Genomic DNA, 27,774 nt, shown 5'->3' on the forward strand with positions numbered 1-27,774 from the left:
ATTTCCAGGTCCAGGTAGGACTGGTAATGGAAATGATGTAACAGAAATGACCTTCCCCTACCCCACTCCCACCATGAAATTCTACTTCCCAGCGAAGTCCAGACTATACCTTTTGCACTTAAATACCTGTTATTTTGGATTTCCCTCTGTTTGGTGAATTAGTCTTACTTCCCTGGTTACACTGTCATCTCTCGGGGGAGATGTAAATTTTACCTCCTCTGTATTCCAGGATCATTTGACCCTTAGTTGGACATGTGTACCCACATACTTATTAATTCATTATCCTCTCTAGATGATTGCTAATTGGACCATTCATAGGGGGGCCTTGTGGTACAGTGGAAAATACACAAGCTTTGAAGACATGGGCTGGGGTTGAATTCCAGCCCTGGCATTGTCAAAGGTGCCACTTTGGTCAAGTTACCGACCCTTCTGAGCCTCCATTCCTTCCTGTGAACAAAAGGGATAATTACCCCACTTTGCAGGGCAGCTGCAAGGATTAAATGACACAACCTAGAGGAAATAAAGGCTGAGAACGAGTGCTCAAAATATATTTGTTGCTAATATCTTTTCTGCTTCCTTAACTTTGGAAACTCCTCTGCTGATGCAGCTTGTAGAAGTTCAGATTTGGGTCAAACTGGCCAGCAGTAAGAAGCCTGGTTTAGGAGTCACATGACCTGATTTCTAGTCTTATTAACTCTGGCGCTAACTTGCTGTGTGACATCTGAAAATTGAATCAAGCTAGTCTTCTCCCATTCCCCCTTTTTTGTAAATTGGAAGAAATGATAATTTGGAAAGGATTATTATTAAGAATCAGTTCAAAAACGTCACAACAACAAATCCAACATACACATGTCAAACACTTTTACATGGCAGGTTTCTAAGAACCATTTACTAAATAAGTGAATATGCCCAAATAGTCCCCAGTGAACTAATTCATGATCTCTAAGTGAAAGTGAAAGTGAAGTTGCTCAGTCGTGTCCGACTCTTTGCGACCCCGTGGACTATAGCCCGCCAGGCTCCTTTGTCCATGGGATTCTCCAGGCAAGAATATTAGAGTGGGTTGTCATTTCCTTCTCCAGGGGATCTTCCCAACCCAGGGATTGAACCCAGGTCTCCTGAATTGCAGGCAGACGGTTTATCCTCTGAGCCACCAGGAAAGACTCTAAGCTCCTTTCTAAATATTCCACCACCTCAAGGACTCCATACCCTTCCTTCCAAGGTAAGAGCTACTTGGCAGGACTCCACAATGTCAATTTTAATTTCCAACTTTGTGTTGTGATGTTTCAGAATTTATACAGCTCCCAGGGAGAAGCAGTTGTCACCATGGCAACCTGCAGGACACTGCAGTGACAGAAATTGGTGCCTGCCCAGACCTAGTAATTGCTGCAGTCTTTTCCTCTTGGATTCCTAGCTATGGATGCTTGAATACAAATACTGAGTGGGCTCCAGCCAGCGAGGGTAATAGTGTACAGCAATAAACTATCTGTTAGCTGATGCTTACATTTCAGACAAATTGAGGAGGTTGTCAAAGGCATTAGCTTCTATCTTTTCCAGGGAATCACTCTGAGAGATTTCACTAGGGGAGAGAGAGAAAAAAAAAAAGGAAAAAGAAGCATGAAATAAATGATTGTTTCTGCATGATAATAAGTTGTATGCATGACCCAACAATGGGTGGGGGGGGTGTGTCCTTTTAAAAAAGAATAGGGATGCCTTAAGTTGTCCTCACATCATAACGTGCTCACACCTCCCTCTAGGAGCCCGAATGGGCACCTACAACCCAGATGCAGTTGAAATGCAAGTTTCAGTATTTCCTGTTAATGTGACCGTTTTGCTTATTTATCTGTGGACTCAGAGTTACAGATTGTTGGAAGTAGACATGTCCTCTGGGGAAATCCAGTTGGATTCCCTTGTTTTATAGCTTTGGGCATTAAAATTCTGAGAGGAGAGGCAAATAGTGCTTATAAGAAGATTCGGGATCAGGATCAAAATGTCTGGGTTCCCAACTCCATCACTCTAGTGAGGTTTTAATTTGGGTTAGGATTACTGGTTTCTTGACTCTTTACCCCTCTCCCAAATCCTCTTCTGAGGCAGCTGCAGAGTGGTCAACTCCTGCATGAAGTGTCCTTATTGGGTTGTGACTGTCTATTTGTATTTGACCATTTTCCTCACTTTGTTAGCAAACTAAGGACAGAGACTATGTCCTAGTCACTCCTGAATCCCTAGTGGCTTCGTATAGTCTGGCATTTAGGGTATCAATGAATGAGTAGATATGTGAATGAATTAATTTTTTTAAAAAAGAAACACAAAAGTAAAGGAACCAACTTTGCCATATATCACCCCCAAGCATGTGGGTAATGTCAATGTTACCCTAAAATCCCCATATAAGCTATCATTTGCTGCCAGCTGAGAAAAGAGTCTCAAATTCTAAGGTTAACATTCACTGAAGGTTTCAGACTTGATGAGCTTTAGCCCACAGGAAGGCTGAGTCTAAGGCAGTTAAGATCTTTTATGAAAACACAGTAGTGGACAGTTCTAGGCTGATTCATCTTATTCCTACCTAATAGTTTTGCTTATTTAACTGTGGCTGCTTTTCTCACTAGGAGGTCTTAATGCATTCAAAGTTTTCAAAACTCAACATTTAAAATTCTTGAGAGCAGAAGAGTAAAGGTTAGCCTCAGGCAAACTGACATTTCTGTAACCTGCAATGAATTTCCTATAATACGCACTAATTCTTAACAAATTATTTTTAATGTTCCTATGGACGTGAGTCTCAGTGAACTCCGGGAGTTGGTGATGGACAGGGAGGCTGGCATGCTGCGATTCATGGGATCACAGAGTCGGACACGACTGAGCGACTGATCTGATCTGATCTGATTGCTTGCTAATACCCTAAGAGCAGTCAGAGATTCCCCCGCAGAACCAGGACTGATGATGTAGCATCTTCAGAGATGCAGATCTGTTTTCAAAGCCCTGAAAATTGTTAAGATGCTCTCTGGAAGCATCTAAATGGCCTCTGAGGTCCTGTGACTCAGACTGACATTAAGGAGGATGCTGAAATACTGGACTCCATACTCCCTTTCCGTATATGGGCTTTTGTGTCCTAGAAGCTGACCCACGAACATAGGATTGAAGTTACACATTGCACTGAGAGCACATTGCATTGTCAGGCTGCTTTACACTTTTGATAAACTGATAAACGCCTTTTATCAATATAGATACAAATACTGTATTTGTTATATACTTATTATTTAGATACAAAGATAGTCTTCTGATGCACAATAAACTTTCAACACATTTTCTTCTATGCGGGTGTTATCTAAAAATGTGACATGAGGGAACAGCTGCTCTAGCAGAGGGAGTTTTTTATGATTGGAATCTTTTTTTTTTTTTTTTTATTGGAGTAGTTTATCATCACCTATCAAAATGCATTCAGTTTGTTGAGACAAGGTTAATTATCTGAATTTTAATGACTCTTGAAAATCATCCCTTTTCTTCAAAGGTCCCTGGATATTATTTGTATTTTTTTTTTTATTCTTCCAATTTTATTTTTAAACTTTACATAATTGTATTAGTTTTGCCAAATATCAAAATGAATCCGCCACAGGTATACATGTGTTCCCCATCCCGAACCCTCCTCCCTCCTCCCTCCCCATACCATCCCTCTGGGCCGTCCCAGTGCACCAGCCCCAAGCATCCAGCATCATGCATCGAACCTGAACTGGCAACTCGTTTCCTACATGATATTTTACATGTTTCATTGCCATTCTCCCACATCTTCCCACCCTCTCCCTCTACCACAGAGTCCATAAGACTGTTCTATACATCAGTGTCTCTTTTGCTGTCTCGTACACAGGGTTATTGTTACCATCTTTCTAAATTCCATATATATGCGTTAGTATACTGTATTTATGTTTTTCCCTTATCGCAACCCTATTATTTGTATTTTAAAGATAAAAATACTAGGGTTTCCTAAACACAGTTTCTCTCCTAGAAAAATTACCACTTTTCAACTATGTGTTCTCTGAGAAAAAATTTTATTTCAATTATGAATGTCTTTTGATATGCAGTATCTTACTTACATTTTTATGACCTCATTAAGTCCTCTGAAAGCTTGAGATGGGATTACTTTGATAGGGAGATAGGTGAGTGATCTAGAAAAGAAAAAAGGAAAGCCAAGAGTTTAAGATTTAAGATTCTGTGCCTTTTAAGTTCATGAATGAAATGTGTGTGTATGTGTGTGATTGCAGAGTTCCCAATAGCTAGATTCAGGTCGAAAATTCTAACTTCTATCAATAAAGAAATGTGCCATGACTAATTCTTGGTCTTTATCAAAAAGTGTGTAATTTCGTGGTTAAGATAGTGAACCTTGGGATCAGATGCACCCAGGATCAAATCTCCACTCTTCTACTACCTGGCTACAAGACCCTAAGCATACTATTTAGATCCTCTATTTCAGGTCCTTTGTCTGTAAAATTGAAATAATAATTCCTATTTCACAGGGTCATTGTGAAAATTAATCAAGATAACCTGTATAAAGAATCGGGCTTGGTACCAAGTAAGCAGTTAACACATAGTTTTAGAGTCGACATATAGGCTTGTTGGGAGGATAGAAAAGAAGCTGTCTTGGGTAGAGTGGAGAAATGGATGGTGAAAATACAATTGAAAACCAGGCAGGTAGGAGAAGGGAAGATTCACTAACAGCATGCTCCTATTTCGCTCTATACCATCTTCCCCAGGCAGCCCATTTTAATACTATCTCAACCAGACCACTTTGCTCCTATGGTTAATCAAATGCCATTTTGATTTAATGCCATTTAATCTCATGCCATTTGAGGGAAACATCTAAAGAGACTCCTTCAGGCTCTTACTTATATCCAGAAGAACAATCTGAGTGTTCTTGAATTGAGATCAAAGTTACGCATTACAAAAAGTTGAGAAAAGAGTGACCACTCAGCGAGAGCAGAACCAGAATAGGACAACGTACGAGTGATAAAGGAGCCTGGGTTAAGATAACTCAGGAGAAAGCATCTGCAAGGCAGAGATGAAGGTTAACCGGAATTTATCAAGCATCTACACTGATTGAAGGATTTGGCCCAGGGACTGGAAGAGAGGCGGGGAGTGGACTAGGCATTCAGGAGGGAAGTGAGTATTGAGAGTATGGAGAACAGAAGTGGAGATGCTGCCTTGCTTTTCTGTGTATGCAGCAGAGCCTGGCTTACCTGCTGGGAGAGCGCACCTCCTCCATGACGAGCAGGTAAGAATCAGTGAGATGTCTTACAGTTCCAGAAAGGACTTGCTCCTGGGACTTGTAACATGCTGTGTAAACTATGCACACCCACTTCTAACCTTATTTTATCCACTTAACAATGGTGTGAGGCAGGTATTTCCCTTCAATAGCCAAAGAAACTTGATCCGAAGAAATTCAGTAACCTGGACCAGGTGACACGACCAAGCTGACAGAGTCCAAATGTTCTTTCCACTGTGCAATATGGGCTGAAGTATATGGCTCCTAACCCACACACTCTCTCTTCTTTTTTCCCAACTTTATTGAGGGATAATTGACAAATATAATTGTATATATTTAAAGGGTACAACATGATAATTAGATATATGCAAATTAGATATATACATACATTGTGGAATGACTACCACTATCAAGATAATGAACACATCCTGTCACCTCAACACATCGGTCACATCTCAGTTAACATGTATGTGTGAGTGTGTGTGTGTGGTAAGAGTATTCAGCTCAGCAACTTTTCAAATACACAATAGCCACCTATTCTTTTTTTTTTTATTAATTTAATTGGAGGCTAATTACTTTACAATATTGTGGTGGTCTTTGCCATACATTGACATGAATCCACCACGGGTGTACATGTGTTCCCCATCCTGAAACCCCCTCCCACCTCCCTCCCCATCCCATCCCTCAGGGTCATCCCAGTGCACCAGCCCTGAGCACCCTGTCTCATGCATCGAACCTGGACTGGCGATCTGTTTCACATATGATAATATACATGTTTCAATGTTATTTTCTCACATCATCCCACCCTCACCTTCTCCCACAGAGTCCAAAAGACTGTTCTTTACATCTGTGTCTCTTTTGAATAGCCACCTATTCTTAACTATAGCCGCCTTGCGGTACATTAGATCCTCAGAACCTATTCTTCTTATAACTGAACGTTTGTACCCTTTGACTTGTATCTTCATTTTCCCTTGCCTGTGGTCACTGGTGACCACCATTTCTATTCTCTGTTTCTATGAAATTGTTTTTTTCCCCCTAGATTTCAGAGAGAAATAATACCATGTAGCATTTGTCTTTCTCTAGCTTATTTCACTTAGCATAATGCTTTCCAGTTTCATCCATGTTGCTGCAAATGGCAAACTTCCTTCTTGTTATGTCTGAAAAATATTCTGTTGTGTATATATATACACACACAAGGTATATATATATACACACACCATATTTTCTCTGTCCATTCATCTGTCAAATAACTTTAGGTTGTTCCTATATCTTGGCTATTATGAATAATGCTGCCAGGAATATGGGATGCAGATGTCTCCAAGAGTAGTGATTTCACTTCCTTCGGATGTATGCCAGGTCACTCACTCTTTCTCACTGAGCACAGTGAAAGGACAGGCACTGGACCCTCGCTTCTCTTGAGAAGAAGCATGTTACACTCTTGCTATTCCTCCTGCAAAGCAGCTTACCAGTAATTCCTCTCTAGGAGCTAATGCAAAGAAATTTCATTGCAGAAAAACACTTGCACTCAACAATCTCTTAGAGGTGTTACAACCTAGAACAAGTAATCCAAACTTGGTCCTCTAATTTTATTCCTGAAGACAGTCCCACCAAGCATATCCTTCAGTACCCAAACTTATTTGACAGAACATCTGAGAAGAACAGGGACAGGACAGGGAGAAATCTTCTTATGATGGCATGTTTGCTTCCTATATTTCTTCTGGAATCATGTATGCTTGGCTTACTGATTAAAAACACAGTTTTATTGCTCTCTGCACTGCCAAGTCAATAAATTTCCAGAAGAGAAAGCTGTATTCTACTGTACCCCATGCAACATCAATAAAACTGACAGCCAAATTCTGATTCCAGAATCTTTATTGCTGGGGATAATGCAGTGCAGAACATATTTTGGAGAGTGTTTACATAAAAGCTTCAACTGAACCCTTCAGAGCTGTTTATTCATGCAAATGCAGCTCAGAAGCTGAAGCCTCTTAGCAGGCAGCCTTCTCCTCCAAAAGGGAGCACGTGTGGCTCCCAGGAGAGCAGTTTGGCTCAGAGCTGACCCAGGGAGGACACCTGAGTGTTTGATTGATGGAGGGATGAGGGGTAAGGAGCAAGGGTTGGAGAGAAGTGAGAGAAGCTGTAGATCATCACTGGCTGCTCCCAGTGACTGTGCAACAGCCCTGGTGCAAGATGAAATTTTGTAGAGTTGATGTTGATGCTGCAGAGCAGGAAAGGCTAGTGATGAGAGTGAAAACAGAGTGCCGTCCATAAAAGAGACACCGAGTGAACAGCAGGTAGCTTTATGGATGTGGCTGGCCCCAGAAAAGAGGCCCGGGGGTCAGAGGATGGAGGGAGAGATGGGGTGAGACAGGTGCACCAAGCTTTTCACAACAGAAGTATTGGCATGAAGTGATATGGGGAAGGTGGGCCTATGAATCCCGAACTGTTTCCTCCACAGACACATTTTTATTTTAGTGACGTCATGTATTCCTTCCTGATTCATTTTCCAAGGGCAGCAGTTCCGAAGCATTCACGTGTCTGTATCCTGTATTTAAATGTTTGTTCATGTGGCCCATGATTTGTTAATAACCATCTCAATGTACTCCCTTTGGAGGCGATCCTTTTCCTGTTTGATGCTTCTGTGATTCTACCCATGAAGCCAGAAGCTCTTAGCAACGTGGACAATTGTCCCAATAACCCTGCGGTTCTACTCCTGTATACATCCCAGAGAAGTTCTCACACTGATACTTAAGGAAACCTTCACAAAGATTTTCTTGAGGGAATGGTGAAATGTGCACACTTACCTAATGGGTCGGCAGGTAGGAGCAAGTGTGTAAAGGTACACGGAGCAGTGTGTGTGGATCTTAGAATCATGGTGTTAAGAGAAATGCCTTCATGTTGATGCATGGCAAAACCAGTACAATATTGTAAAGTAATTAGCCTCTAATTAAAAGAAATAAATTTAAATTAAAAAAAATAAAAAAAGAGAAATGCCTAAGAAATTAATGACATATATGCACAATACTACTTGCAGAATTAAAATACACACACACCAGACATTAGAAAACATATGAACATACATCAGGGTGGTTGCCTGTGGTGTACCTTAGTACCTGAAACTATGCTCCCCCTGCACTGGTACTTATTTTGGCCTTGATTTCTTATCCTGTACCCTGCCTGGTCTCCCCAAAGTCCATCCAGAAGGAAAGCCTCTGACCTTCCTTTCTGCCAATCGCCAGATCTTGAGCCCTGTATTTCTGCCTCTCAGAAGACACTGCTGACCTGGATAGGTTTCTAGGTACTATCTGGTTCAGCTCAGTTCAGTCACTCAGTTGTGTCTGACTCTGCAACCCCATGGACTGTAGCATGCCAGGCTTCCCTGTCCATCACCAACTCCCAGAGCTTGCTCAAATTCATGTCCATCGAGTTGATGATGCCATCCAGCCATCTCATCCTCTGCTATCTGATTAGGATCAATATAATATCTCTCACTGCTGGGTTCTCACTTGCAAACTGGGTCCCATGGCGTAGATGCTGACCCTTTGCTGGGGCCACCCAGTGCAGCTGGGTTAATTCCTCTAGTGGATGCTGTGGTAGGCTGCCACAGTCTTCTTTTAGGACTGAGGTGCATTTTGGGAAGCGATAAAGGATCTACCTGCAATGCAGGAGACGTGGAGACATGGGTTCTATCCCTGGGTCAGGAAGACCCCTTGGAGAAGGAAATGGTGATCCACTCTTGTATTCTTGCCTGGAAAATCCCATGGACAGAGGAGCCTGGCGGACTTCAGTCCATGGGGTTGCAAAAGAGTTGGACATGACTGAGTGGCTGAGCACAGCAGCCATTCCCCAAGATATTGGGAGAGTCGGCAACTGAAGTTCTCGGCTGAGGTGCCCTCCTGGAATTCCTGTCAGCCTTAGATTGCCACTTCACTCAATATTAGGCCTTCTTTCCTGGGTATCCAGTGACTGGTCATGCCTATACTTAGTTGTGCCTGACTCTTTGCAACCCCATGGACTATATAGCCTGGCAGGCCTCTCTGTCCATGGGATTTTTCAGGCAAGAATACTGGAGTGGGTGCCATTTCCTCCTCCAGGGGGTCTTCCTGACCCAGGGATCAAACCGGCATCTCCTGCATTTGTAGGCAGAATCTTTACCTGCTGAGCCATCGGGGAAGCCTGGATGCATAGACTAAAGGTCCAGCCCATTTGTCTTGCCTAATGTGGAACTGCTCATGAAAGCCATCCTGCTTTCAGACCTCCTTTACATCAACTCTTTCACCTGGGCCCCGACTCAATGCCCTTCCTAGCCAGCCCCAGTTGTCAAGGCACCAGCTCACCTTCTGTCAGAGCCCAACAACAGATAACAAATAGCATTCAGATGAACCTAGTCCCCTTGAAGAAGATTATTAGGTCCTCCTTAATTGTTCCTAATGTCTCTTTGAGGGATCAAGGGTGGGGCTTGGGCCCCTCTTATTTTTTTTTTTTTTTCTTCTGAGTTTAATAATACAGATGACCTTGGAAGAAGCCAGTTTGTCCAGCTCACTGGTTTGTTAATGAACGTTCAACATAATGTTAGCAGGAGAGTTTCAGAATCAGGAGTTTCTTTGTCCCCCTTTAAAGAAGCCCAAGATTTAGAAATCCTTGCTTATAAAAACCTGTCCATTGGGAGACATTTGTGTTATTAAAGAGTTCTTTGTTCTACAGGAGGATCTGATGAAAGGCTCCTTTAAATAGCAAACTCCCTAGGTGAATGAAAAATATGGTTTAACTGACACACTCTCCTTTTAAAGATAGGTATTGCCTCAAACCAATTACAACTGTAGGTTCCCCCACTTCCCCCTGCATTTTAGGAGCTTGGAGTGCACAGATGCTTTCCAGGGTAGGACCACCTGCTGAAGCCCACAGGCTGAGCAGGACCAGAGGAAGACAAAAGCCAGGGAAGAAATCCCATGCTAATCTGGAGTCCTCAAAGCCTGGATGGGGTCTTGTTCACCTTGCTGGAGCCTTCACCTCTTCTGCTCAGAATGGCAGAAATGAAATGTTTTCATTCATTTCCCTCTAATTGTTTAGAAAAGCCATCTGTATTACCAATTTAAGAAAGCTACAAACATCCAGCCATTTTGCATAGCTACACACCCTGAATTTTAAAACACTGAAAAATCAGAGGAAGAGAAAAAGACATAAACCCGGGATGGTCAAAGATATGTTTGCAAATGAACTCAGAAATGGGAGCATTAAGCACTGAATTGTTCAACTTTAAAAGAATGTTAATGTTTTTGTATTTATTACATAAGACCTTGTTCTACATTGAACAGAGACTTGAGAATTCCTGCGTTCTTTTCAAAGTCAGTCATTATAATAAACTTGCTTTCATCTTGGAATGAAATAAAAGTGGCTTTCCCCTTCACAAATGATTTTAAACCATTATGCTTTCAAATGCATTAATGTATTTGGTAACTTCATTACTGAGTATGTCTTCTTTTATTGGCCTCTTGTCTTTAGCATTTACCTGGAGGAAACCGAGATGTCAATGTTAACTGAAATATGAAGTCAGTATAGATGGGCATCCAATATGTTAAAGTTTTACATCAGAGAATTTGGGAATACACTTTTAAGCACTTCCTGCATTAGATTCAGTGAATCACAATAAAAAGGATTGCTTGCAAGTGGTTTGGTCCAACCCCTCACTTTAGATGAAGAGTCTTAAGTGGGGAAAAGTGAAATGACTTCCCCGAAACGGCAGGGCAGTTCAGCAGCAGACCGGGACTAGAACATAGGTTACTCTGTTCCTGGTCCAGTGCTATGTCCTACGTTAGTCAAATCACAACAGTCCTGTTCCTTAGGGGTGTGTTGATACACCCCACTACATAGTCCTCTGGTTCTTCTGCAAAAACCTTGCTTCTGTTAAAGCCACCAGCTTCTTGAGGGTATGTGCTCACAGTCTTTAACTTCAAAGTGTGAGTCACTCAGTCATGTCCGACTCTTGGTGACCCCATGGACTGTAGCCCACTAGACGCCTCTGTCCATGGAATTCTCTAGGCAAGAATACTGGAGTGGATAGCCATTCTCTTCTCCAGGGGATTGTCCCAACCCAGGGATCAAACCTGGGTCTCCTGCACTGCAGGCAGATTCTTTACCATCTGAGCCACCAGGGAAGTCCCCTAACTTCCTGTTTTCCCATGAAGCTTTTAGAGCCTACCAGGGTGCTCTTTCTTCCTCTCCCCTGTCTTCCTCAGCACTAATGGCTACATTAAAAATAGTTTCTCTTTTTCTGCACTGTTTTTTGAGAATTCACCAGGTGTTTTGTATGAGCGTTTCCTCTGTTCACCATTGAACTCCTAGTGTCACAGCCCCTTTCATCTTTCCCCACTGTCGTTCTCCTTGGCCATTCTTCCCCTTGGCTGCTCCATAGTCCACATATTGGTTTCTCTTCACGCCATCCTGAGTTTCCTCTGCCTAGTAGGGCCTTTCCTGGTAACTCCCACCACGTCACTCTAATGCTCAGATTCTTCTGTCCCTCCTCTTGACCTGTCTACTTTTCTACAAATGTCTCAGCCTTGCATTCGAGGCCCCTGAAACAAAAGCTTAAACTTCCTTTGCCAGGCCTATCAGCCACACTTCCCCTCATATAACCAATACACCAAACTGGCACTGTCCAAAAATGCAGCCGCCAGCCACATACGGGTGTTGAGCACTTGAAATACATCCAGGCCAAACAGAGATACACTGTAAGTTTCAAATACACACCAGATGTCAAAGACTTGGCAAAGCAAAATAAAGCACCTCATTAATAATTTTTATATCGATCGACGTTGAGATGTATGTGGCTGAACCCCATTGACTCTGTTTTTCTCAGCTCTCTCTTAGGCCCACAGTCTTACCCCTCTCCTTTCTGCATGGCTGACCTTTAGTGCACTCAGAAGGAATGCACACAAATTGGATGAGTTTTCTGTCACCTTTTACCCTTGTCTTCATCCAAAATGAAAACTGGAAGAATGCCTCCTGCTGATGCAGATGATTAATGGCCATGAAACCCCCAAGCGGAAGGAAAAACCCCTGGTTCCCATCTGGTGTGGACCTGCTTCTCCATGGCAGTCAGGTTCTATTTTCAGCTCTGGTCCCTGTAAAGCCCCCGTACACCCTTTTCCACACCCTGCAGTATGGAGTACAACTGTGCACGTTGTCCACTTAATCCCACCTGTATATAAATTACCCTCAATAAGCTTCATAGTTGCACTTCATGAAGATGCCTGTTTTGTTTTTCAATCTCAAGTTTAGAAGACATTATTTAATATAATAATTTTGCCTTCCAACAAAAATTCAACATTGAATATTCAAAATTTCAATATTCAATTGAATATTCAAAATTCAATATTCAACTTTGCCTTCCAACAAAAATGATTTTGTACATTTGGATTAAATAAAATATTTTACCAACCTAGACAGCATATTAAAAAGCAGAGACATTACTTTGTTAACAAAGGTCCGTCTAGTCAAGGCTATGGTTTTTCCAGTAGTCATATATGGATGTGAGAGTTGGACTATAAAGAAAGCTGAGCATCGAAGAATTGATGCTTTTGAACTGTGGTGTTGGAGAAGACTCTTGAGAGTCCCTTGGACTGCAAGGAGATCCAACCAGTCCATTCTAAAGGAGATCAGTCCTGGGTGTTCATTGGAAGGACTGATGTTGAAGCTAAAGCTCCAATACTTTGGCCACCTGATGTGAAGAGCTGACTCATTTGAAAAGACCCTGATGCTGGGAAAGATTGAGAGCAGGAGGAGAAGGGGACAACAGAGGATGAGATGGTTGGATGGCATCACCAACTCAATGGACATGGGGTTTGGGTAGACTCTGGCAGTTGGTGATGGACAGGAAGGCCTGGTGTGCTTGCAGTTCATAGGATCGCAAAGAGTCAGACATGACTGAGTGACTGAATTGAACTGAAACTTTATTTCACCTTTTTAAACCTTTTAAAATGTGGCTATTAAAAATTAAAATGACATTTGTGACTAACATATTTCTACTAGACAGTGCTTCCCTAGACAAATCAGACGTTCATGTTTCCTGAATTTGCCTCATATTGTCCTGCCTTCTGGAGAAGGAGATGGCACCCCACTCCAGTACTCTTGCCTGGAAAATCCCATGGATGGAGGAGCCTGGTGGGCTGCAGTCCATGGGGTTGCAAAGAGTCAGACACAACTGAGCGACTTCACTTTCACTTTTCACTTGCATGCATTGGAGAAGGAAATGGCAACCCACTCCAGTGTTCTTGCCTGGAGAATCCCAGGGACGGGGGAGCCTGGTGGGCTGCCATCTATGGAGTCACACAGAGTCGGACACGACTGAAGTGACTTAGCAGCAGCAGCAGCAGCCCTGCCTTCATTCACACTGTTTCTGCCGCCTGGCACATCCACCCTTCTCTGCTGGTTAGATTCTACCCTTGGTTAAGGTCTGTCTCGGGCGCTGTGTACTCTATGGAATGTGTCTTCATCGCCATGTGCATGTGCTTTCTCTCTGGGCGGCAGCATGGTGGGAAAGTGACAATGTAGACTCAGAAGCCAGACTGCCTGGGTGCATTTCACATGTATAGAGTGATGATGATACTAACTACTGCACAGATTTTTGAGATTCAGTAAGAAAATGTTTATGTAATATTAATACAGCATCTTTCACAAGATTAGAGCTCAATAAGTACTTTTAATTCCCAGCTGCTTGCTGTGAAGGGTTCAAGTTACCCCAGCCATGCCTCATGACAACTCTGCCTCCTTGCTGGGGATGGGGTAGGGTGGACTCTGTACTTTGGAATGGATTCTTGTATTGTTTGTCCAACCCTTACGTTGACAAAGTGCCTGTGACTTGTCTCCAACTCTTTACTCCGCAGATTATACATAGGACAACTGAGAGAGAGGGTGGACATTCCCACTTGGCACCTTTCCGTTGAGCTCAGGTATTCCTTATAGACTGTGTCTGATAGCCTTTTAAAGAAATGATAAGGAAATGATAAAGAATAACCTTCCATTAAACATTTCAACTCTAGGGAGCCACTCTGCAGAGTTCTCATTTGCTCATTGATTCTAAAAAGTGTGGTCAGTTGCAACTCTCCCGCTGGAAAGTACAATTTGAGTGACTCTTCTTTAAGACAGCCTTTGCAAAGCACCCGAGAAGCTTGAGGAGTTTATGAATTACAATGTGAACCAAGAGTTTCAAGAAGATTCCCTGGGTGATGGATTTTCCAAATCATTTGTACAACAACTAAATTAAAAATGTAAAGCCTCAGAGAAAAATGGTCAACACATCTAAGCCCTTACTCAAGACCCATTTCTAAAGACACAAAGCAAAATAACCCAATCTCTACCCCCAAACTCGAATTCTTCTAGCAATAATATAACATGACAGGAATAACTCTGGTAAATAAAACTACATGTTGAATCTTCCCCAGGGAAGGTGTGCATTTTCTGTAATGATTTCTCAAAAATATTTCTTAGAAGCAGAGAACATTATGTTGTCAGGGCAGTCACATTGCAGCTATGCTTCGGGAGCCTCTTTCATTACAAGATTCTGTTTCCAGACACTTTTTTATTTTTTTGGTGAGCCTGTTAAAGCTGGATGCAACTGATAAACTACATGCTTTTAATTAATTTGATGGAATGGGTTTGAATTGCCTGAAATTATTGGCATGTGTACCTTCCCTTTTCACTAGCTCCTCAGATCTGGTAGACACGTTTGTGTGGTTGCCTGGTTCACAAAGGCCCCTTCTCTGGAAGCATCTCAGTGCTGCTTGCAGCAGCGTGGAAGCATCTCATTGTCTGTGCTCCAGTCTCAGCAGTGGGATGGGGCACCCTCAGATTCTCCCTCTAGGAATTTGAAACTTGTGATAGGTCTTTGGAGCTGATTCATTACAAAGGTGGAATCTAGAGAAAAGTTCCCTGACCTCTTGCTGCTAAAATGCCAAATTCTCCCTGGATCTTGCTCACATCTTTCTAGCTCCTTATTCTTCTGTTAAGTTAATCTCTTATGATTAAATCTGTCAGAATTGATTTCTGATGCCTGCAAATAAGAAAAGCCTTCATCAGAGCCACACCCACTGTTTCCAGGGGAAAGTCATCCACTCTCCATTGATGATCCATGACACAGACAGGGCACATGCCTGGTGGTCCATGAGAGAGCAGAAGGCTTTAAACAGTGATTCCCTGGTGGCCTCACTAAGCTGGTTTCAAAGGCCAAGATGGAGCCTGTGGGATAACCATGTTATCCCAATGCCCCTGCAGAGAGTGAGGCTTAAAGAACTACAGTTCAACAATCCTTTCACCGAGGTGTCTTTGTTACTCTGGCTAGAAGGGACAGAATCTTTCTCTGAAATCTCACTAGACTGTGTGTGTAACCTTCATCTGGCTTTTATCACCTTCTGCATTTCTGTCAGTTACCTGAGAATGAGTCCTCTCCCTCCTATGGCTGGAAGACTGTAAGCTTTTGGGGGGCAGGGGCTGGTCTGTGGATCCTGTGCATCGCCCTATACATGTCAGTACCTAGTTCCTGAGTGGTCAGCAAGTCTGACCTGAAGGTTTTCTGTGTGTCCAGCCGCAGGCTTAGGGAAGGGGAAAGGACCTAGAATAGGCTTGGGTGCTCTAGCTGGACAGGTAGGACTGGCCCAGTTGAATGATAGAAAACAGAGTACAATCATGTATTATGTGACGTGTTTGAGAGGCCGCTCAGCCGGTGCTGGAAAGACCAGCATATGTGAGTTCCAGGCAGTAATGAGCTCTGGTGTTTCAGGATTCTAACTTATTTACCTTCCAGGCTGAGAAGACCCCGTGGGTCATTTTCTCTAATTAACACCTCACAGGAGCAAAACTATTCCATCAGGCTTCCATCAGCCTTTGCAAAGGCTGTCTTAACAGTAATAGATATTTACTGTTCAACTTCACATACAGGCTGTGGGTTTTTCAGGTCTTCTCTGCATCATCAGATTATTACAATAATCCTTTGCAGTTATGGAAAACCTTTATTTCCAAGTACTTTTGGCCCTGCTGTCTCGGTTTTCTTCACCACAGTTGACCCCACTCAGGGGTAAGAATCATGATGCCCCTTTTACAGACAGAACAGAGGTTTTCTTGCTGTCCTGAGTCCACACTGCAAATTAGAGAAAGGGGGACCTGGTGCTAGGACTCACGTCTGCCTGGTCCATGTCCTGTTGATCAATTCAGATAATTTGGGGGATGTGCTGGGCCTTACCCCATCGTACCAGGGTGTTTTCACCCCTGTGGGATCAGAAATGCTCTCTACTGCTGCTCCCGAGGTAGAATTATGAACCCGGGAGTCACCTCATTTTATCAGCGTCAAGGACAAACTTAACAGCAGCAAGGGATAAAGCTTTCCTTCTGAAAGTTCAGTTTTACTTGTAGATTGGACTTTTCTGACTCTGGCTCAGGTGGCATTCAAGACTCGTGGTTCAGGGCCACCAGAGAACAGCTGTGAGTGGTGTGCCAGCATGGAGGGGGCGGCATCTCCTAGTGAGGCAGAAGCTGAGAGTAAATGAGGACCATGTGGGGAAGCAGCTAGAAGCTTCCCACTAAGTCAGGGAGCCCACCTGCCTGGTGGGTGGGATTATTTTAATTTCCTTCTTAAAAAAAAAAAAAAAAGAACTGGTGTAAAATTTGTTAAAATCTGCATTAAATGTGATTTTTTTGCACATTAAGGGGAGCTGCCAGAATGGAACACATATGCTCCCATGGAGCCAGCCCTCTTGGGTCTGGTTGGAGAGCAGCAGGGCCTCTCTCCACCACCATGACCCTGGCTTTAAAATTCCACGTGTAAGATCAAAGTTACACATGGCCAAGACACTGCCTGATGCCACCAACCTGGGAGATTATATTTTGGAAAGAAAGCTTTTGTGTCTCATTTTTTAAGACATGAAAAGTAGCCAAATTGAGGAGATTAGAAAGAAGGTAGAGGTGGGTGAAGGAGCAGAACTGGAGCCCTGAATTAATCTAACACACTACTTTTGAAATAAGAAAAAGGATAATGTAGAGAAAATCCAAGGAATTATTGCTCTGCAAAGGGAAGGCTGGATCCAATGCCAAAGGGATCTGTGTGTGGAGCTTTTTGGCTCCACACTTCCACTGAGATTCTGGGAGCTCTGCTGCTTGCATTTTAGTGTCCTTCTAGGGGCCATCATTCACTTTCCCCAAAAGGATGATTTCTAAACTAATAAAATCTGGCCCTTGCAAAGCTTCTCCCAGGGAGTCTGTTTATAGGCACAGCCAGGTTTAAGAATTGTCTTGAAGATAATAACTGGGAGAGCTGAGTCAGAACTGAAGTTCAAGATCAACCTCTATCTTGGGCCTTTCTTTCTGTTTTTGTGGGAGTGAGGTAGGAAGGTGGAACATGAGCTTTCAGAATTCTGAGTTTTTTTTTTTTTTTTTTTTTGAGTCTGGTTCAGCTGCAGGTAGGGCCAAGCTGTTTTACTTGAAAGAGTTTAGTAGGCTTCCCTCTGTCCTATGGACTCTTACCTGGTGCCCTGACCCGGGAACCAATAGGTCTCAATTCACGTTGCCCTGGTGGTTGTTTTGTTTTCATGGGTCCTGGGCTGGGAATTGATTTTTTTCTAGTGAATGAGTTAAAACAAATTGACAACAAAAATTAGAACAATCTATGGGACTGTTGGGATACACGATCAATAATATAGGTAAGCTTCCAGTCTTGCTTCTCTGGATGGTCCTTTTAAAGGACAGAAAATCTGGGACCTGGATGTTGATATAATAGAAAGAACCGCCTCTGATACTCATAGCACCTCACCTTCCCATTTTCTAGGATGGAGATTTTTTTTTTCATTTATTCATTTTTTAAATTGGAGGATAATTGCTTTGTAGTGTTGTGTTGATTGCTGTCATACACCAATGTGGATCAGCTGTAAGTACACATATGTCTCCTCCCTCTTGAACCTTGCTGCCAGCCCCCACCCCATCCCAGCCTTCTAGGCTGTCACAGAGCGCTGGGTTGGGCCCCCTGCGTTACACAGGAACTCCCCACTGGCCATCTGTTTGCACGTGGTGATGTGTGTCTCAGTGCTGCTCTCTCCATTCGTCCCCCTTCTCCTTCCCCTGCTGTGCCCATGAGTCTGTTCTCTGTGTCTGCATCTCTATTCCTGCCTTGTACATAGGTCCACAGTACCATATTTCTAGATTCCGTATATATGCATTGATATATGATGTTTGTTTTTCTCCTTCTGACTTACTTCACTCCTCACTAGGACTGATTCAAATTTGCTCCTTTTTATGGCTGAGTAATATTCCATTGCATATATGTACCAAAACTCTTTATCCATTCATCCATAGGGGGATATCTACATTGTTTCCATGTGCTAGCTATTGTAAATAGTGCTGCAATAAATATTGGGGTACATGTGTCTTTTAAAATTATTGTTTTATCAGGGTATATGCCTAGTGGTGGGATTGCTAGATCATATGGTAGTTTTATTCCTAGTTTTTTTTTTTTTTTTTTAACAAGTCTCTAGGATGGAGATTTTAAAGTAACAGTTAGATGCGGTACGTGCTTTCCTTTTGCACTGGTTCATTGTTCCTGTTCAGCTCAATTTGATCATCATATAGTTCAACAGACACTTTAATCACACTACCTGTGAACTTTTGGAAATCCTGAGCTGAGTAAGACCCCTTCAGGTGCTTCTCACTTTAGCACAATGATTCAAAACCATGGTGGGGTAAGGTGGGGACACCCACTCCCCGCCCCAACACACACTGTCAGCAGGGGCATTTGACTAATGTCTAGAGAACTTTTGTTTGTCATCATCTGAGAGGGTAGTGCTACTGGCATTTAGCAGGTGGAGGACAGGGATGTGCCTGACACCCTGCAGTGTACCAAACAGCTGCCCACAACAAATGATTATCTGGCCCCAGAGAACAGCTGTGTTGAGGTTGAGGAAGCCTGCTGTTGCAGAGAGGTCCATGTGGAATAAACAGTTTATATGGGAGATATGCAAAAGCAGATATAAGTACAAAGTATCAGAGCAAGGGTATATGGGACAGAAGGGCCATGGGGAAAACTTGTTGGGAAGCGACTTCAAATCATGATTTTTATTTAATGCCTTTGTAATCAACTATCCAAGAATGACTCTGAAAGTTTATTAGTCGAGAACTACATATTGGGAATTTTTTTTTTTTTCTTTTTGCACAACTCTGGGTAATTTAATCAAACATTCCTGATAACTTTATATTTCCCCTTACAAAAAAATTTCCCCAAAGAACCAGGGAGAGGTATAAATAGGGAAGAATACATTCAACCTTATTCTTGGCTTCTCAGCAAGGAAATCTCTAGTCCACTCTGAGCTGTGCTTTTCTTTCACCTGGACTCGCCTTTCCTTCTCTCCTTCAAGGTTTAGCCTCATAACCCTTAGTCCATGATGCTTTCCCTTGGAGATTTCCATGCATAGGGAGTGGTCTATTCCCTGAACTCCTCAGAGCCTCGCTGCCTACGCTTCTCCTGGGTGTGAGTGTGTTTCTGCCTAGACTGTGGGCTCCTCAAGGACAGGGACCACCCCCTCCATTGGTATATCCCTCTACAGCACAGAACATGCTCTGGATCTCGATTTACACTCAAGGTAGGAGAAGGAGAAAGACATTCAGGAAAGATGTTCAGAAAATTAACATCTTCCTGTGACACTGGACTGACAGATACAGCACATTTTCTCCTTCTAAAGTCTCTGGATTGTGTCTTATAATAAAGTCTAAAAGTTTAATCTCTGTTTAGTAGGCACAACATGCAAAAAATAAACTGTCATTATTATTATTAGCATTTTCTTACTAACAGATTTTTCAGAAGCTGTTTCTATATCAAGCAGACCAACCTTTCTGTTGTCATAGAGACAAAGATCTTTATATAACTGTAGGCAAGGTGAGATTTTTTTTTTCTTTCTCTCCTTCTACTTGTCTGGAACTAATAAGAAAAGGAAAAGGAAAAATTTTTAATTAATTCTTTTAGATTTTTTTTCTCCAGTTAAAATGAGTGAACACATGGGAGGCATTTTTTTTTTTGTATTATATTTTAGATTTTAAATTCTTAAGTTTTTAATAAAATACTGTTGGGCTAGAAAGATCTGAACAACAGAATGATGCCATTTTCAAAATTTGCAAGTAGTGGGCTTATTAATGATAAGCAATTATTATCTATGTTCCTTTTTTTTTTTTTTAAACCGAATAGTGGACTTCAGATGGAAGTCTTATAAGGCAGGACTGCTGCTGCTGCTGCTAAGTTGCTTCATCATGTCCGACTCTGTGCGACCCCAGAGACGGCAGCCCATCAGGCTCCCCTGTCCCTGGGATTCTCCAGGCAAGAACACTGCGGTGGGTTGCCATTTCCTTCTCCAATGCATGAAAGTGAAAAGTGAAAGGGAAGTCACTCAGTCGTGTGTGACTCTTCACGACCCCATGGACTGCAGCCTACCAGGCTCCTCCGTCCATGGGATTTTCCAGGCAAGAGTACTGGAGTGGGTGCCATCGCCTTCTCCACAGGCAGGACTACCAAGGCCTGAAATGACTGAAACATAAACTAGCATCTACTGATGGACCAGTGATGAGTTCTAAGGTGCTCTGTGGTTCTCACCTGTCCAACCCCCAGAACTGAGAGAGCCACCCCTCACTGCACAGAATCAAACCCTGTGGATGACTTAGTGCAAGACTGCATCCTTCTTATCCTTTATCTCATAATTTTAATTCTCTTTTTATGAACTCCCAATAACTTGTTATTTGTGTCATTTTCTGTCTCATAATTACTGTTTACCACTTCATTCATCATTAAGAAAAGAGGATTTCAGCATGAACCCATTCACTTTTTCTTTCCTTTGCCTCAGTGTTAAATTACACCTTTATCCATCTGTCTTCTTCTCTCAGACTCAGAAGTATCCCTGTATTTTAAGAATTACCCCTTCCCCTTTAATCTGATGCCAGTGCCTTCCTCCCACTCACACTGACATTTTATACCATCATTCCTTGCATCTTCAATCAGTCCTTCTCCATAGATTCCTTCCTCTACTCCTTTTTGAAGACAACACCAGAAAAATAAAACAAAAAACTTTTCTTAATCATGTTAATTTTTCCATATGTCTCAGACTTTGAGGTTTTAATCTGATCACAACTGCCTTTTTTTTTTTTTAATAAATAGATATTGTCTATGTATGTGTGTGTGTGCTGGAGTGGATGTTGGAGGAGATGGAGAAGAGAAGTTTATGGCACATAGAAGTTCTAAATATTCTTCTTGCTTTCCAGAAGATCATATCCTCCATGGAGAGCAACTGGGATTTCCCAGGTGTGCTAGTTTTAGAACCTGCCTGCCAATGTAGGAGATGCAAAAGATATGGTGTTTGATTCCTGGGCTGGGAAGATCCCTTGGAATAGGAAATGCGCAACCCACTCCAGTATTCTTGCCTGGAAAATTCCATGGACAGTGGATTCTGGTGGACTGCAGTCCACGAGGTCGCAAGAATTGGACATGACTGAGTGACTGAGCACTGGCGAGCAATACCTTGATGCTCAAACTTTAGCATCTATCAGAATCTCTCAGGGAGGTTGTTCAAATGCAGACTGCTGGACTATACCCTCGGAGTTTCTGATGTAGTAGATTGGGGCTGGGGGCTGAGAGCATGCATTTCTAACATTTTCCAGGTGATATTTATGCTGCTGGTCTGAGGAACATTGTCTTAAAGAAGCTGCTGCTAAGCTGCTAAGTCACTTGAGTCGTGTCCGACTCTGTGCGACCCCATAGACGGCAGCCCACCAGGCTCCCCCGTCCCTGGGACTCTCCAGGCAAGAACACCAGAGTGGGTTGCCATTTCCTTCTCCAGTGCATGAAACTGAAAAGTGAAAGTGAAGTTGCTCAGTCATGTCCAACCCTCAGCGACCCCATGGACTGCAGCCTTCCAAGGCTCCTCTGTTCGTGGGATTTTCCAGGCAAGAGTACTGGAGTGGGGTGACATTGCCTTCTCCGCTTAAAGAAGCTACACTCCTATTAATTCTTATGCAACTCTCGTGTCATATGCATGTTTAAATCACCTTATCATGCTGAGAAACTTATCCCCTTTTGGCCTTTATAGGCTCCACCTCCATAGGGTTCTCCCTTGAAGTCATGTCTCAATTATCTGATCCTCGGGAAGCCTGGCCTTGTGAGGGTCAGAATGTGTGCTGAACTAAGGGGTTTAAAAGTCTAGGAGAAGCTGCTGCTGGCGTGTATGACAAAACAGTGCATGTGAAGGGAGGAAGGTCAAGGATTCTGTAGCATTCCCCAGGGATGGTCAGGGCTTCAGAGCCCAGGCAGTTGGCTCCTTTTGGGGAATGCGACTAGGACTAGCCGGCCCCAGCATGCTAACAGTGCTTATACTGTGCCTGCTTCCCACCTTCATCCCCAAACCCAGTCAACCTTATAAATCTTTCTGAGGGGTTCGAGGCTTCTCTAAACTGTGCTGTTGGGCAGTGAGAGAATCTGTTGAGTTTTAGTCTTTTCACTTCAGCCTACTCCAGGGAAGAGGTACTACTTTCCTGAAACCAGTGTGGGTGTGGCAGCAGGAACTGTTGAGAGAGCTCAGTGAAAAGCTGAATCTGAAAGGAGCTGGGACTTGACTCTCTCATTCCTGTCTTCCACCAGCGCAGGTTCTCTGTGCGTGCGTGCTCAGTCACTTCAGTCGTGTCTGACTCTTTACAGTCCTATGGTCTGTAGTCCGCTGGGCTCCTCTGTCCATGAGATTTTCCAGGCAAGAATACTGGAGAGGGTTGCCATGCCCCACTCCAGGGAATCTTCCTGAACCAGGGATCAAACCCATAACTCCTGTGTCTCCTGCGTTGCAGGTGGATTCTTTACCACTGAGCCATTAAGGAAACCCACAGGAGATTCTCTACTCAATGCCAATTTGGAAAAACTGAGAACTTTTTTTTTTTAAGGAAGGGGTAATTTTCTTACAAAAATGAGGAAATATTAACAGCAAGTTAAGACCTTTCTTTGCAACTCAGTAGCTGTGGGACCTGGGGAGGTTTTTATACGTCTTTGGATCTCAGCCTCTTATAACCTGTATGCTAAGTAATGCGTGAGTGAGAAAGGCACAGTGTTAGTGGCACAGTCATCCATAAAAGCAAGATGGGAGGCTTGTCAGGGAAGGACAGGGGCTGGGACTTGGAAGGCAGTTTCCATGGATTTATTTATTGATTGAAACAAATTCTATCAGCATGGTCCTTACCTTCAGGGAATTGAGCTGACAAGATAATTAATGGAAACCAATTAATATAAACTCTTCAACCTTTACACTGTATCTCTCAACCACAAATATTCTCCAAAGGCCACTAACTCTTCCAGAGGAGAAGCTCAGCCCCTCATGCCCTTGCGGAGAAGTGGGCTCCTCACAGACTTCTGGGAGCCCATGGAAATGGGGTAGGGGGATCTCTCTCCTCCCCCAGCATGGAATTCCATCACACTATTGGTTAGAACAGAACCAAGCCCTCCACCAGCCTGGTGCCTTTGGTACACCTTTACAGTCCTCTTCTTTCTCTTTCCTTCTGTCTTTTATCACCTCTACCAAGATGTAATTTATATACAATACAGTTCACCCATTTTAATTGTACAATGCAATGTTTTTTAGTTTGTTCAGGGAGTTGTGCAACCATGACCACATTGAATTTTAGATAATTTTCATCACCTCAAAAAGCAACAGCCGTTAGCAGTCACTGGGCCTTCACTCCAGCCGGATGGCTACTAATCTCCTTTCTGTTTATCTGGACATGTCATATAAATAGAACCATGTACCTTGTGCTACCTTTTTCCCAAATCGAAAAAGTCTGCTGACACTCTGATACACTTGTATACTTGTCTCCTCTTTACCCCATCAGTCTTTACCCCGGCTTCCTCTGCCTGCCTGCCAATGTGTCCAGCTCCCTAAGGGGTGGTGGTGTGCCAGAGCTGGGCCTCAGGGCCTCTCATTGATTAGGCAACCAGATTGAAATGCAAGCACATCTGGTCAGACAGCCAGGCTGAAACCCAAGTACATCTGAGGTTGGGGTGGAGCCGTGGTTGGTATGCTCAGAGTTGTAGGTGGCCCTGGTGGGCCAGCAGACCCCAATGAGTGACCAGGTCACCTCTGGCCATCAGGTCTGAACACCCCATTTCTAGAGGACCACAGGGTCCTCACAGGAACCCTCGCCAGCCTGGCTGGCTCAAGGCTCAAAGACTACGCAAGACTTCTCGTGTCTCATGCCCCATCCCCTTTCAGCAGTTGCAGGGAGAGGCCTTCCCATGTGGCCTGTGGGCAGCTCCACGCCCCTGGCCAAGGTCCCAACCAGGGCGAAAGAGTGGGTCTGGGGCCGCCAGGGGCTGGAGGGTGCACGGGGCCCAGGCGCGGGAGAGGGTGGCAAGGACAGCTCCCAAGCTTGGGTTTCTCATCACCCTGAGAGGTGGTGGAGTTCGACAGGCACCACGTCTTTCTCCAAGCATCCAGGTAAAGGGGGTCAAAGAGCAGGGAGGCCAGGAGGCCGGAGGGTGCCTGGGCGGGGGCGCCGCATACTCACAGTCGGCTGAGGCCGGCCTGCGGGCCGGGGCAGCGCAGGGCACCGTCGGGCGGGCAGCTGCAGGGCTCTGGGCAGGGCGCCGGGCGCAGCGCCCAGAGCAACGGCGCTGGCGGCGGCAGCAGCAGTAGCGCCAGCAGCAGCCTCAGCGCGAGGGACGGCCGTCCCATGGCCCGGAGCCTGAGCGCCGGCTCCTGCCGCAGGGCGGGCCGCCGCCCCAACAAGTGCGGCGGGCGCCCCTCTCCCCGCCCCCTGGCCTGCCCTCCCTCCTCCCTCGCCGCCCGCCCTGGCCCCCCTCCCCGGATGGCGCCCCGCCGCTGAGTCTCGCACTCCCTCGACTCGCGACAGTGGCCGGAGGGACTCCATCACCTCCTTTCTGCTCTGTTCCCTGACCCATCCTGTCCGTCTGCAAGTGGCCCTAGGTACGGGAGGCAGCACGTGGAAATGGTGAATGCTGTGGATAAGGGAAGAGGACGGAGTTCTGAATTCTCCTGGCTCTGCTGTAACTGTGTGTGAAGTCCAGGGAGAACCTCTCATTTCATCCGTGAGAGGGGCACACTGATAGTCCATACCAGCTCTGTCCACCTCAGAAGCGGGAGAAGTGCCGAGCTCAGACGCTCCTCCTCCTCCTGTCTTTGATTCTCAGCCCCCAAATCCGTCCCCCTTTTCTCCCACCAACTCTCTCATCCTATAGTTAATCTGTGTCCTCCCAACATCCCCAGTAATGTCTCTGTATTTCTCTCAGTAGTAACCACTTTTCTCCTTATAGTACAGGCATTTGAGTGTGTTCTCTATCTTCACTATAGATTGTGAAGTCCAGTTTGGGTTTATTTTATATTTCTGGTTTCTACATGGTAATTCCTCAGTAAAGATTTGCTGAATGAATGAAACTGCTATAATAATGAACAGAAGCTGCCCCAGTGGGAGGCCCAGGATAGGCTAGACCCTGTGACAGGCTTTCTTCCTCACATCATGTCTAAGTTTCACCATAAGCTGGAAGGGTGTTTGCAACGAGCAAAATGATGTCCTGAGAGGTGATGTGACTTCCTTGAAGTCACACATCTCTTAAGTGGTAGAAACGTGTTTGAACTCATGTCTATCACCTACTTTATCTTGCCAATAAAGAAAATTAAGTGTATGATCTGCAAACCAAGGACTTGGAAAGGAGACGTTTTATGGTTAACTGCCATGATGTAAAATTTTCCTTATTTAATTTCATCATTAGAACTCTTGACCTTTCCTCTTTCCTAGGGCTCTGTTTGGACTCTGAAAAGAGGTAGACTTTGAGAGCTGGGAAGATGTCTAAGACTACAGACAGGAAATAAAAGAATGGAATTCTTTCTGACTTGAAGCTAACTCTCAAGGTCAGAGTGGCTAAGTCTCTAATCTGCATCTCTTGTGAGTCTCTTGCCTGAGGAAGGTAGATTAAAAAAAAATCGTTTGGCTTTGGCCACATTGTGCTGGATGGCATGAAAAAACAAAGCTTCTGTGTATAATATTGGGCCCCTCTCTTTTACTGCTTACCTGATCTCCTCACCCTTTCATACTACTGTATATGCTATTCATTTACCTGGAATGATTTTCTCTTCCTTTTCCATATTCTATTAGGTAAACTTCTGGCTGTCCTTCAAAATTCAGCCCAAAGTCATTTCTACCATAACACCTTCTTGAACCCAACTTAGCTGAGTAGTTGTACCCATAGCACTTGATCTTATAGCCCATGATATAACACTCTGTAAGATCCCTTGGAGAAGGGAAATGGCGACCCACTCCAACATGCTTGCCTGGGAAATCCTATGGACAGAGAACCTGGTGAACTACCGTCCATAGGGTCACAAAAGAGTCAGACATGACTTAGTGACTAAACAACAACAACGATAACACTTACTGCTTTAGTTTTGCTTCCCCCTGACTATTCATCTTAGTATTGTTAGGACATGTCATAGTTTCTAGCTCCTAGTAGGTGCTGCTCAGTATATATCTGTTGAATAACAGAATGAATAAATGAAACCCAAGCACATATCTATAGTAGATGTTTAGTAGATAATCTGAGATGAAGTTAACAGACTTGCTTGATTAATTCTCAACCATTATGGATCTATCTGGTAAGGACAAAGTATGCTCATGTCTGGGGCTTCCCAGGAGGCACTAGTGGTAAAGAACCTGCCTGCCAACGCAGGGGTTGGAGTTCACAGTCCCAAAGACGTAAGAGATGTGGGTTTGATCCCTGGGTTGGGAAGATCCCTTGGAGGAGGGCATGGCAACCCACTCCAGTATTCTTGCCTGGGAAATCCCATGGACAGAGGAGCCTGATGGGCTACAGTCTACAGAGTCACACAGAGTCAGAATGACTGAAACGACTTAGCAAACATGAATGAACTGATGACTTTGAGATCACATTTCCTCTCTTTTAATTTGCCAGATTTTGGTAAGGGAGTTGGGGTAGCACTGGATTTTTCAAAGGTTTCCACCATGTAGGCTGAATTAAGGAGAGAGGAAATGAATAACTCAAGGTGGCCAAGTGGCATTTGTTTCAAGTCTTATGTTTTATGTGGCTTTTTCTTTTTTTTTTACTTCAAAGCACATCTGTTATGTAAAATGAATGGCTGTTCCCACCCACCCCTGAAGAGTCATTTGATTCGCTGCTTGGATATCCTTGGGACTTCTTACATTCCAGTAGGAGAAGTCTTGGGCAGTCAGGATATCCTGACTGTCATCACTAGTGTGACTTGGTCTTTGGTTTCCTCATCTGTAGGAGAAGGGGTTGGAGTTCACAGTCCCAAAGTCTCTTCTAGCTTTGAAGCACAAAGATTCTGTGGTTAGCACTTATGTATTGGTGGTGGAAGGAGTTGGATTGGGTACATTGATTTCTTATTGCTTGTCTTGGATTGGAAATACAATCCTGTTTGTGAAGAGATGCAATTGTTTATTTGGAAGAAAACTCACAGCTATAACGAGTTTTCATAGAATGTTTC

The 27,774-nt window shown here is 43.8% G+C and overlaps 1 protein-coding gene and 1 long non-coding RNA gene across 3 annotated transcripts in view; one reads left to right on the plus strand and one right to left on the minus strand.

Annotated features, from left to right (window-relative positions):
• The window catches only part of LHCGR (luteinizing hormone/choriogonadotropin receptor), a 65,865-nt gene extending 40,845 nt beyond the window's left edge, over positions 1-25,020 (minus strand). Inside the window, exons 1-3 of one of the 2 annotated variants that reach the window (XM_061432307.1) lie at positions 24,803-25,019; positions 4,080-4,151; positions 1,502-1,576 (exon numbers count right to left, since the gene is read on the minus strand). In XM_061432307.1, coding sequence (XP_061288291.1) covers positions 1,502-1,576; positions 4,080-4,151; positions 24,803-24,969 — 314 coding nt within the window. In that variant the 5' untranslated portion in view covers positions 24,970-25,019. Of the gene's footprint in view, positions 1-1,501; positions 1,577-4,079; positions 4,152-24,802 lie in introns of both variants that reach the window. The other variant, XM_061432308.1, reaches the window with a different exon arrangement.
• The window catches only part of LOC133256999 (uncharacterized), a 284,150-nt gene continuing 280,504 nt past the window's right edge, over positions 24,129-27,774 (plus strand). The window contains exons 1-2 of the long non-coding RNA XR_009739366.1: positions 24,129-24,732; positions 26,051-26,163. This is a non-coding gene — a long non-coding RNA (uncharacterized LOC133256999). The remainder of the gene's footprint in view (positions 24,733-26,050; positions 26,164-27,774) is intronic.

This window comes from Bos javanicus, chromosome 11, assembly GCF_032452875.1.
Source record: "Bos javanicus breed banteng chromosome 11, ARS-OSU_banteng_1.0, whole genome shotgun sequence".
Lineage (NCBI taxonomy): Eukaryota > Metazoa > Chordata > Mammalia > Artiodactyla > Bovidae > Bos > Bos javanicus.